The sequence below is a fragment of the Nycticebus coucang genome, chromosome 8 (assembly GCF_027406575.1).
Source record: "Nycticebus coucang isolate mNycCou1 chromosome 8, mNycCou1.pri, whole genome shotgun sequence".
Classification (NCBI taxonomy): Eukaryota; Metazoa; Chordata; class Mammalia; order Primates; family Lorisidae; genus Nycticebus; species Nycticebus coucang.
The window spans coordinates 85,128,651-85,141,570 of record NC_069787.1 but is presented as its reverse complement, the minus strand read 5'-3'; the positions used below and the strand labels follow the sequence as shown (position 1 = coordinate 85,141,570).

Below are 12,920 nucleotides of genomic sequence, written 5' to 3'. Positions count from 1 at the left end.
GGCTTTTTCCATGACTTAGCTATTATGAATTGGGCTGCAATAAACATTCTGGTACAAATATCTTTGTTATGTTGTGATTTTTGGTCTTCTGGGTATATGCCCAGCAGAGGAATTACAGGATTGAATGGCAGATCTATTTTTAGATCTCTGAGTGTTCTCCATATATCTTTCCAAAAGGAATGTATTAATTTGCATTCCCACCAGCAGTGCAGAAGTGTTCCCTTTTCTCCGCATCCACGCCAACATCTCTGGTCTTGAGATTTTGTGATATAGGCTAGTCTCATTGGAGTTAGATGATATCTCAAAGTAGTTTTGATTTGCATTTCTCTGATGATTAAAGATGATGAGCATTTTTTCATATGTCTGAAGGCCGTGCGCCTGTCTTCTTCAGAGAAGTTTCTCTTCAAATCCCTTGCCCAGCCTGCGATGGGATCCCTTGTTTTTTTCTTGCTGATGCGTTTGAGTTCTCTGTGGATTCTGGTTATTAAACCTTTGTCAGAGTTATACCCTGCAAATATCTTCTCCCATTCTGAGGGCTGTCTGCTTGCTCTGCTTACTGTGTTCTTAGCTGTGCAGAAGCTTTTTAGTTTGATCAAGTCCCAGTAGTGTATTTTTGAAGCTGCTTCAATTGCCCGGGGGGTTCTCCTCATGAAATACTCACCCAGACCAATTTCTTCAAGGGTTTTCCCTGCATTCTCCTCTAGTATTTTTATAGTTTCATGTCTTAAGTTTAAATCTTTAATCCAATGAGAGTCTATCTTAGTTAATGGTGAAAGGTGTGGGTCCAATTTCAGTCTTCTGCAGGTTGCCAGCCAGTTCACCCAGCACCATTTGTTAAATAGGGAATCTTTTCCCCACTGAATGTTTTTAATTGGCTTGTCAAAAATCAAATAGCGGTAAGTAGCTGGATTCATCTCTTGGTTCTCTATTCTATTCCAGATATCTACTTCTCTGTTTTTGTGCCAATACCATGCTGTTTTGATCACTATCGATTTGTAGTAAAGTCTGAGGTCTGGTAGTGTGATTCCTCCTGTTTTGTTTTTATTTCTGAGTAATGTCTTGGCTATTCGAGGTTTTTTCTGATTCCATATAAAACGAAGTAATGTTTTTTCAAGATCTTTAAAATATGACAGTGGAGCTTTAATAGGGAGTGCGTTGAAATTATATATTGCTTTGGGTAGTATGGACATTTTGATAATGTTGATTCTTCCTAGCCATGAGCATGGTATGTTTTTCCATTTGTTAACATTTTCAGCTATTTCTTTTCTTAGAGTTTCATAGTTCTCTTTATAGAGATCTTTCACGTCTTTTGTTAGGTAAATTCCCAAATATTTCATCTTCTTTGGCACTACTGTGAATGGCATAGAGTCCTTAACTGCTTTTTCAATTTGACTGTTGTTGGTGTATATAAAGGCTACCAATTTATGAATGTTGATTTTGTAACCTGAGACGCTGCTGTATTCCTTGATCACTTCTAGGAGTTTTGTAGTAGAGTCCCTAGTGTTTTCCAGATACACAATCATATCATCTGCGAAGAGCGAGAGTTTGATCTCTTCTGACCCTATATGGATACCCTTGATCGCCTTTTCTTCCCTAATTGCGGTGGCTAAAACTTCCATTACAATGTTGAAAAGCAATGGAGACAATGGGCAGCCTTGTCTGGTTCCTGATCTGAGTGGAAATGATTCCAATTTAACTCCATTCAATATGATATTGGCTGTGGGTTTACTGTAGATAGCCTCTATCAGTTTAAGAAAAGTCCCTTCTAGACCAATTTTCTTGAGTGTTCTGATCATGAAGGGATGCTGAATATTATCAAAAGCTTTTTCTGCATCAATTGAGAGAATCATATGGTCTTTGTTTTTTAATTTGTTTATGTGCTGAATTACATTTATAGATTTACGTATATTGAACCAGCCTTGAGACCCTGGGATAAAACCAACTTGGTCATGATGTATAATTTGTTTGATGTGTTGTTGGATTCTGTTTATTAGGATCTTGTTGAATATTTTTGCATCTATATTCATTAGTGATATTGGTCTATAATTTTCTTTTCTTGTTGGGTCTTTTCCTGGTTTGGGGATCAGGGTGATATTTGCTTCATAGAACGTGTTGGGTAGTCTTCCTTCTTTTTCTACATTTTGGAACAGGTTGAGTAATATAGGTACTAATTCCTCTTTAAAGGTTTCGTAGAATTCTGACGTGAAACCATCTGGTCCCGGGCTTTTCTTTTTAGGGAGGTTTTGTATAGTTGATGCTATTTCTGAACTTGATATGGGTCTGTTCAACATTTCCACTTGATTCTGGTTAAGTCTTGGAAGGTGGCGTGCTTCCAAGTATCGGTCTATTTCCTTCAGATTTTCATATTTCTGAGAATAAAGTTTCTTGTAATATTCATTAAGGATTTTTTGGATTTCTGATGAGTCTGTGGTTATTTCGTCTTTGTTGTTTCTGATTGATGATATTAGAGATTTTACTCTTTTTTTCCTGATTAGGTTGGCCAGAGGTTTATCTATTTTATTGACCTTTTCAAAAAACCAGCTTTTTTATTTATTGATCTGTTGTATTATTCTTTTGTTTTCAATTTCATTTAATTCTGCTCTGATTTTGGTTATTTCTTTTCTTCTGCTTGTTTGGGGGTTGGGATGTTCTTCCTTTTCCTGTTGCGTGAGATGTCCCATTAAGTTGTTAACTTCCTCTCTTTCCGTTCTCTTGAGGAAGGCTTGCAGTGCTATAAATTTCCCTCTTAGAACTGCCTTTGCAGTGTCCTAGAGGTTCTGATAGTTTGTGTCTTCATTGTCATTTTGTTCCAAAAAATTGGTGATTTCTTTCTTAATCTCATCTCTGACCCAGCTATCATTCAGCATAAGGTTATTTAACTTCCATGTTTTTGTATGGGTATGCAGATTCCTGTTGTTACTCAATTCAAGTTTTATTCCATGATGGTCCGAGAAGATGCATGGAATAATTTCTATTCCTTTAAATTTACTGAGGTTAGACTTGTGACCTAAAATGTGATCAATTTTGGAGTAAGTTCCGTGGGCTGATGAGAAGTATGTGTATTCAGTTTTGTTGGGATGAAATGTTCTGTAGATGTCTGCTAAATCTAAATATTGGATGGTTAGGTTTAAATCTAAGATTTCTTTGCTCAGCTTCTTTCTGGTGGATCGATCCAACACTGCCAAGGGAGTGTTGAAATCTCCAATGATTATGGAGCTGGAGGAAATCAAGTTACTCATGTCTGTTAGAGTTTCTCTTATAAATTGAGGTGCATTCTGGTTGGGTGCATAGATATTAATAATTGAGATCTCGTCATATTGAGTATTACCCTTAACAAATATGAAGTGACCATTCTTGTCCTTCCTTACTTTTGATGGTTTAAAGCCTACTGTATCTGCAAATAAAATTGCAACACCTGCTTTTTTCTGATTACCATTTGCCTGAAATATGGATGACCATCCTTTCACCCTGAGTCTGTATTTGTCTTTTAAGTTGAGATGTGACTCTTGTATGCAACAAATATCTGGCTTAAGTTTTTGTATCCAGTCAGCTAACCTATGCCTCTTTAGAGGACAGTTTAAGCCATTCACATTGATGGAGAGTAAGGATAAGTCTGGTGGAATTTTGGGTATCGAGTTTTTCAAAGGTCCAGTGGACATTTTTAATCCTTTCGCCAGTGTGGAAGTTGGAGTTTGATCCGAAGTTTCTGAGTGAGTTTACTTTTGTGGTATAGGATTGGGTTGGTCATTGTGGAGGATAGGTCTGAGAACATCCTGAAGAGCTGGTTTACTTATGGCAAATTTTTTCAACATATGAATGTCATTAAAGTATTTAATTTCTCCATCATAGATGAAACTCAGTTTAGCTGGATACAAGATCCTGGGTTGAAAGTTTTTTTGCTTTAGGAGATTAAAAGTTGATGACCAGCCTCTTCTTGCTTGAAAAGTTTCAGCAGAGAGATCTGCAGTTATTCTAATATTCTTACCTTTGTACGTTATAGTTTTCTTTCGCCGGGCTGCTTTGAGAATCTTCTCTTTCATGTTAACTTTAGTGAAGCTAATTATGATATGTCTGGGAGATGGCTTTTTGGGGTTGAATCGTGCTGGGGTTCTGAAGCTGTCTGCTATCTGAATTTCAGATTCTCTAGGCATGTCTGGAAAATTTTCTTTCATAATTTCATGTAGAAGGGCCTCTGTGCCCTTGGCTGCCACGTCATCAGCCTCCGAAATTCCTATAACCCTTATGTTATTTTTTTTCGAATTATCTGAGAGCTCTCTGAGTGAGTGATCCGTTTTTGCTCTCCATTTCTCTTCCTCTTTGAGAGATTGGGAGCGTTCGAAGACTTTATCTTCAATGTCAGAAATCCTTTCTTCTGCTTGCTCCATTCTGTTACTGAGGGATTCTACTGTATTTTTCATATCTTTGAGGGCTGTAAGTTCTTGTTTCAGTGTGTCTAAGTCTTTGGTGGTTTTGTCTTTAAATTCGTTAAATTCTTGAGACAGTTTTTGAATTTCTCCTCGAATTCCTAATTCCATTTTATTAATCTTGTCTGCAAACCAAATTCTGAATTTGACTTCTGACATCTCAGCCAGTTGTTTATGAATGGGATCTTCAATCACATCTGCCGTATCTTTTCTTGGGGGGGTTGATCTATTCTGGTTATTCATGTTACCAGAGTTTTTCCGCTGATTCCACCCCATGGTTTACTCCCTTTGGTTTTTCCCCTGGGGTTTTATCGAGGGCCCGTACAGTGTTGTGGCCTGAGAAACTGGGGCCCTGTCTGGTGTGGTGGAGCAAAGTGGTTCTGTCTTGTTTTCAGCTGGTTTCTGTTCGATCCTATTGCAACTTCTACTCTGGCTTGAAGTCTCAGCTGTGTGGAAAAATCAGCAATTAAGTCACCCCGCCTGCCCACCTCTGGCCCCAGTTGGAAAAGGAGAATCAAACCTTCCTACAATCGCACACCCAGGGCACCGCCTGAAGAGTCCTCAGTCTATTAGCCCAGTTCAAAAGGTCCGAATCAACTGTCTCAATCGGCATTTGTCTCGGGTGGAAGGGTTCAAGAGGTCTCTGGGAACTGGATCACAGGGGCCTGGTGACTCCTCTGACACAGCTCACCCCAGTGCAGCGTGGAGTCAGGAGGAGCCACCCAGCAAACAGAGCAGTCTGGGAACGTTGACGTCTCCTTCCCCACTTTGCCCCTCCGTCGGACCCAGTCACTGGTATCTCTGCAGATGGCTATCCCAGTTGCCTGCAGTGAACAGACACTCCAGGGGTTTGCACCTGCCTGAATCACAAGGAAGTCTGCCAGGCCCCCGCAGACTGCCGCTATCTAGCAGGAGGAGATGGGGCCTGACATCTTTGAGTGTTTGATGCAGGTGATGGGAAGGAGGTGTTCACTCAGGCTTAGCCCCGTCCCTGATGCATGCTGCTAACAGAACAGAACAGAACAGACAACTTTGTGAGGTTCTGTCTCTGTTCCTGTCGTCGCCTACAGGAGACGGGCTGTTTTGAGTTCAAACGTCTTTGCTGCTGGAGAATTGCGTCTGAACACCTCTCTGGGTCGGCCCCGCCCTGGAGGCTTCCGGGTTTGTGAGCCGTGTCACCGGTGGCCTCCTCTGGTTGCCCAGGGAGACAGGGGGTGTGGCCTCAGAATATCCAGAAGTGAGCGTTCTGCCGTTAAAGAAAAAAACGGCTGTTGATCTACCTCCAGGGAACTGCTGCTCTGGTGTGGGCACTCAGGCGACCCTTTTCTCCTCTGTCCCGCGCCCCAGAGTCAGCACTGAGCGGCCGCAGTTTGTGCTGGGTCCACACCCCTTAAGAGATCCCCCAAGAATCAGAACTCTTGGGGGATGGGCCCCCAGACCCCGATTGGGAGTGGGGCGGGGGGAAGCTAGAGTTTCATTCAGTTTCACGCAATACTACGGTCCGGGGAGGGCTCCTGCACTGCACCGCAGGGAAGTGCCGCCAAGGCTTGATTTCCCCTCAGCAGAGTGCCCTCTCCTCGCTCACGTGTCCCAGAGTGAGCACTGACCTGACGCAGCTCAGGCACTGTGCACTCCCCTCGAGAAATCACCCAAGGAGCCGAACTCCTGGGGGATAGGCCCTCAGACCCCGAGTGAGAGTAGGGGTTCTCAGCTCTCAGCGGGGAGGCCAGAGTCTGATTCAGTCTTGGGCCCCGTATGCCTGGGGAGGGTTGCTGCACTGCACCGCAGGGAAGTGCCGCGAGGCATGACTCCCCCTCAGCCCGGTGCCCTCTCCTCACTCGGCGCGCCTCAGAGTCAATGCTGACCAGTCGCAACTCGGGGACTGTCCACTCCCCTTGAGAAATCACCCAAGGATCCGAAGTCCTAGGGGACAGGCCTCCAGACCTCAGTGGGCGGGAGGGGAGCGCCGGGTATTCAGGGTTGCCGGCAGAGGATTCCCAAAGTTTTATTCAGCCCTATGTCCGGCAGGAGAACACCACGGCACCCCAGTAGGGGAGGTAGGTCCAGTTTTTAGAAGGTCTCTCCCGTGGAGTGTAGTGGGAGGGCCTTTAATTTCTGCCCGCTTGTTCAATTGTGGGGCTCTAGAGCCGGTCTCATGGGGGAGGGGGACTCCCGTCCGCTTGGTGGTGGATTTTGTACCTTTTGTTTGCGTCCTTGTGATCACAACTTGCCTCAGCGGTGTTGATGTGCGTTCTTCAGCCTTCTCTCTTGGTGAGGCTCAAGTCCACCAGGATACTTACTAAATTCCTGTCCCTTAACTCTCCTTCTGGACGGGAGCCTTTGTTGAAAGCTGGCTTCAGTCCGCCATCTTGTCTCCCCTCGCAAACAGTATTTTCAATCATAGTTATATAAGGGCTGCTTATTGATTTTCAACATTTAGAATCAACCTATGACCAAAACAAGACAGACTCAAATATGTTCTCCAAACAGCACGTGACTCTCCGACAGTGAATATGTAACGGCAGAGGTACTATAGGGAGAGACAGGAGACAGAACAGGCTGGGGACTGTTCTTACAAACAGGCACACAATTCGCATATCAGGTCATTAGAACCAAGAAAGGATGGCAAATATTGGCAGAATAGGACTCACGGGGTTCCCATTATTTAAGTTTGAAGGATGACCTATAGAAAACCAAGTTGAAAATAATAATGAAACCATCAAGAAACAAAAGACAAGGGTAGTAGAGTCTAATGATGGAGCTAAGTCTCCATCATTCAGAGCAGAGAACTTAAAGAATGTCTAAAATTGACACAATGAGATACAGCAACAAAAGGATATGCACAGATTTATGAAGAGCACTCCAGGAGGCCTAAAGGATGAAGAACAAAAATAACTGAACCCAGAGCAGGGGACTTAGGCTTTTCATTATAAGGTCTTATTTAACATTTTATTTCTTACCTCATCTGATAAAGAAGAAAAACAAAAAATTAACCAAGTATGAAATGAACTTTCCTATGTATTTACTTGATTAGTCTAGATCTATGGTTCTCAGCCTTCCTAATGCCTCCTAATGCTGCGACCCTTTAATACAGTTCCTCATGTTGTAGTGACCCTCAACCATAAAATTATTTTTGCTGCTACTTCATAATTGTAATTCTGCTACTGTTATGAATCGTAATGTAAATATCTGATATGCAGGATGTATTTTCATTGTTACAAAGGGGTCGCGACCCACAGGTTGAGAACCGTTGGTCTAGATGAAAGTCCAAGCCCCTGACCAAGCCCCCTTTGTCTCCCAGCCTCCTGCATCCATAGTGTTCATGCCGTTGTGTGTCCGTATTGGTAAATAGGTCCTCACCTCCACCAGCTGGTATTACACATCTATTATTTTCAGGCAAATCAGTCCTCTGTACGTATATACAATTCCACACTATACACATAGCTTTCATGGGATTAAACATCCAATGACTCGCATCTCCAGTTCCGGGAAAGCACCCTATCAAATATGGAGTCAACAGAATCACTCTCCATAGGAAGATCTGTGACTACCCTACACGCAGCAGCTGATACATATCCACACAAACAGTGACATGCCTGTGCCCAATGTGAGCTGCAGTGGGCAGTAAGGGGCAGCAGCAGTCTTGAACATGTGGGTGCTACACTTCTGCCCCGAGGGCCTTCTCCACCCACCAGCCATGGCCATTTGCTGCCTTTTCCACATCTGTTACAAAATCACACCTGTTATAAATACATGCTTTTTGGAAGTAAAAGGAACATTTAGCTATGGATAAAAATAAACAGGTAAATAGAATTGGGAAGAACACCCAAGACAACAAATTGTAAAAATTTTTAAAAAGACCTTCTTAAAAAGGAGGAAAATTGTTAGAAGCTCCACTTCTAACTCAGCCTAGCCATAAGAACAACAAATTAAAGAGAAAACTATTCTTAGAGACACCCAGAGCTACTCTTGCCTTCTGATTTAAATCAGAAATGATGATAAAATCCAGAGGCTTAAGATTCAAAACACCACATTAATGAGTGGACTTTGTTTGGATTAAGATATGAACACATTTCCTATGTTCATAAAAAGAAAACAGATGGATGAATTTCCTGGATACTAGATGATATTAAGGAATTACTTAGTGGGGGGAGTGAAACACAGTTTTGAAAAGGTGTTATCTAGTTTACATAACTGAGAAAATTTGGAACATAGAATCCTGGCTCAACTCCAATCAACTGAGGGATTCTAAGTAAGTTTTGTGATCTCTCTGTTCTGCGGTGCCTCTGTGTAAATTGTGACCATATCACAGATACTTAAGTGAGGAATCATAAGATGAACCATGGAGAATATCCAGGGCAGTGCCAGTTCACAGTGGCTGTTGCCCAACTGATCACAGAATCTCACATAAGTTTCTTAGCTAGGCCATACACCCCCTCCAGCATATTCATCTTTATTTCTGCCTTTTCTTTTTTTCTGGCCTCATATATAGAATACAGGTATATTCAGTATATGCTTTTTGATGGAAGACACAAAATCTATTAATTAAATAATTAATTAATTAGAATAGTTCTGGGCACTATTCTAGCTATTGGATATGTAATAATAGGCAAAACAAATCTTTGCTTAGGAAGAAGATAGTGAATAAACTCAAAGAATCCCAAGGAAGAAAATGTTTATGGACATGGGAAGCTAATATTGACTTGTCACTGGGCTTTAATACACTAGGCTCAACATATGATCTCATTTCTATCACTCTGACTTCTTCCAAATTTAGGTATTTCTGTCCAACTGAACTGCAACAGGATTTCCAAGAACATTCCACAAGGAATTATCAACTGCAAAGGAGTCACAGGACTACCTCTCTGGGCCTCAGTTTCCTCTTCTATAAAATGAGGGGGTTGGTGCTGGCCCAGGTGACTCAATCCCAGCCTGATGGTCAGTTTCCATGTATCTGATATGCAGAGCTCTTTTCCTATACCATGGTGGCTTCAAACAGAAGATTGTACACATGTGACCCTAATTCTCCCAAGAATTGTTCACTTAACATTTTGGTCACTCTTTTGTAAGACACGCTAACCAGAAAATTAAAGCCAGGAGGAAATTCAAGACAACCACCTTCATTCACTACAAACTCCACCCATTCTATAGCTAACAGCAACTTAGAGGGTGAGCAGTCCCAATAAAACTTTGATTGGGAGTGCGAACAGTCACGTTTCTGAACTGACACTCTGATACCCAACACAGAAGCTGACTAGCCTTTTTACATAAGGTGGGGCATCCTTCTCTTACACATATGTGGAATATGGTAGTGAGAATATATATTTGCATGTTCAAACTAAGGGCTAACAGGAAGAAGCACTCTCAAGTCACCTGTTTCACTTGCGCACGTGTGGTTCACAGCACCCTATTGGATAATAGAGACATCTCACCTTAGTCGTTCTTCTTCCTTTTTGCGAAGATTGAAGTCTCTTTGAACCACCTGAAGAACATGTTCTGTTTCATCATCGGTCAAACCAGACAGGTCCAGCTTCCTCCCCATGATTTAATATTCAACACAGATGATAAAAGATAGACCTGGAAAAAAAAAAAGGAAAGACTACAAATTGAGAGCAAGACACAGCCTCCACATGGACCAATCCAACCTATTTTGTTACTAAAATAAGAGTTAAATGCAGTATTTATATGGTTGTGTAAGGTAGTATCTTTCTCTGCACTTATACTCACCAATATTTACAGATGTCTTGAGCAAGGCCACAGAGAAAAAGAGAAGACAATTGATCATCTGCCAGTTATTATCCCAACAACTAAGAAAAAATATATTCCTTTCAATATAACAGACCATACATAAGACTTAGTATGGATTTCTATAAAATGCCAAAAGGCAATATCCCCAAATCCCAAATGTTTGTGGTTTGAAGTTCTGAATTCGACGTACTATATTCAATTGAAAAATTTTATAAACCATAATATTTTTAAGAAAGTGATATGCTGTATACACTATGTGGTATATTGCTTAAAGTTTTAGTCATATAACTATGAACTAGAAACTAGAAATCAATAGTCCTTCATCTGCAAAATTATATAGTAAAATAATTTTATTTAGCCATTCTTTTCATAGCAGAAAGGAAAAATTCAGATTTCATAAAATTTCACACCTAAAAATTATGGGAAACCCTTTTTTAAAATAATATTTAATAAATGGATGCATCTAGGAAAAAAATCTAATAGTATCAGAAAATAGTATTCTCTGAACTGAAGGCCACCATAAGCACAGCTACAAACATCCTTAACAAAATATTAGCAAAACCAATCCAGTAAGATATTAAAAGTAATATATACCACGACAAAGCAGGGTTTATTTAAATAAATTAAGATTGAACCAACATTCAAAAGTCAATCTGTATAATTCATCTAATAAAAGAGGGAACATCGTCTTATTATTTTAATAGGTGCAGAAAAAGTATTTGACAAAATTTAATACCCATTTGTGGTAGAAATGCTCTGAAAACCAAAACTACAAGAAACTTCCACAATTATAGAAAGGGCATTTACAAAAATAAAAATGATTGCAAGAGGGACTTTACCTAACAATTGCAATCAGTGTAACCTGGCTTATTGTACCCTCAATGAATCCCCAACAATAAAAAAAAAAAAGAACAAAAACCTAATATCATATTCAATGATGAAGACTGTATGCTTTTCCTTAAGATCTGAAAAAGACAAAGATGTCCACTCTCACTCCCTCTGGTCAATGCTGAATGTTCTTACTATAAAGCCACATTAATTAGGAGAGAGTAGTATTGGTATTTGATATATAGGTACCAAAATTAGTGGACAAGGACTGCCATAACAAAGTACCACAGACCACAGCCTTGGTGATTTAAACAACAGAAAAAAAATTCATGGTTCTGGAGGCTGCAAGTCTGAGATCAAAGTCAGCAGGGTTTTTCGGCCTCTAGCCTTAGTTTGCAGATGGCCATCTTCTTTCTGTCTTCACATGGTCTTTCCTCTGCACATGTCTATGTCCAAATTTCCTCTTCTCATAGGACAGCAGTCATCTTGTTTTAAGGTCCAACCTAACAATCCCATTCTAACTCAATTGCCTCCTTAAAGACCTTATCTGCAAATCTAGTCACAACCTAAGATGATGGGAATTTGCACTTAAAATACAAATTTTTAGAGAGCACAACTCAACCCATGACATTCCATCCTTTAGCCCTGAAAATTTATCACCTTCTCACATGCAAAATATATTCACCCCATCCTAACAGTCCCAAAAGTCTTAACCTATTCTAGCATCTAAATATCATAAAAATTAGGTATGGGTGAAAATTAAGGTATGGTTTTTATCCTGAGCAACTTTCCCCTCCTTGTAAACCTATGAAACCAGACAGCGAGGTTTTACTTCCAAAATGCAATGGTGGCACAGGCATTGGATAAACATTCCCATTCCAAAAGGGAAAAATTAGAAAACAGAAAGGAGACACAGTTCCCATGCAGGTTTCATTTGAAGAGTTGAAAATTAATGTCCTCTGTGAAGCAGCATTTCTGTCACACTTAGGTATATCCCTGAGATATAATCTTGAAAATATATATCAAGAGCTCAGCATTGAGATAAACCATATGAAAGGTCTAACTATGGACCTTTTCACCTATAAAAATAACAATTGCACACATTTCAACCTAACAGAAGAATATTAACAGTAATCATGTTCAAAATAGCAAAAAATAAAATTAAATAAATAAAACCTGGGAACACCTCACCATAAATGTCAGGACTAATAAAAATAGTGTGCATTCATACAATGGAGTAATCTACCACAGCGACAAAAAACATACAATAAGTACATTCCTCAACATGGATAAGTTTTACAAATTGATGTTGAAACAGAGAACCACACCACATGTACAGAATGCATTTGCAACTTTTTAAGTGAAACCCAGTTGGGTTATAAAGAGATTGCACCAATTTATACTCCCTATATCGACAATGGGACTGCCATTATCCTATTTCCTACCAATATTTGACATAAAATTCTTATTTTGGTGGGTATGAAATGCAGTTTTTATTTGCGGTTCTATAATTACCATTGAAATTAAGTATCATTCTAATTGTTTATTTGTTATTTCTATTTCTTCCATATAATGCCTGCTTATATGTTTTTGCTCATTTCCTATCAGTTTTTGACTTTTTCCTATTTTGTTGTAGAAGTTCTTTCTATAATCTAGATATTAATTATTTGCACAGCATGCAACAGTATAACTCCTTTTACACAAAGGTCAAAAACATACAAAAAAAAAAATCAAAGAATCTATTTTCCAGAAATAAAGGTGGTAAAACTATCAGGAGGAAATTGATGCCTCTGAGCAGGACAGAGACTTCATTAGGGATAATCCAGAGAGGCTTCAAAGCTATCGGCAAAATTCCATCTCAGTGGAGAGACACCCTGTTGGTGCTACTGATTTATCTTATTATTAAAAGGTTCAAATTAT

At 40.0% G+C, this 12,920-nt stretch overlaps 1 protein-coding gene across 5 annotated transcripts in view; it reads right to left on the bottom strand.

Annotated features, from left to right (window-relative positions):
• The window catches only part of MYRIP (myosin VIIA and Rab interacting protein), a 422,909-nt gene that overhangs the window by 345,818 nt on the left and 64,171 nt on the right, over positions 1–12,920 (bottom strand). For 4 of the 5 annotated variants that reach the window (XM_053600161.1, XM_053600164.1, XM_053600162.1 and 1 more), the window contains exon 2: positions 9,857–10,001. In XM_053600161.1, coding sequence (XP_053456136.1) covers positions 9,857–9,966 — 110 coding nt within the window. In that variant the 5' untranslated portion in view covers positions 9,967–10,001. Of the gene's footprint in view, positions 1–9,856; positions 10,003–12,920 lie in introns of those variants that run through there. The other variant, XM_053600165.1, reaches the window with a different exon arrangement.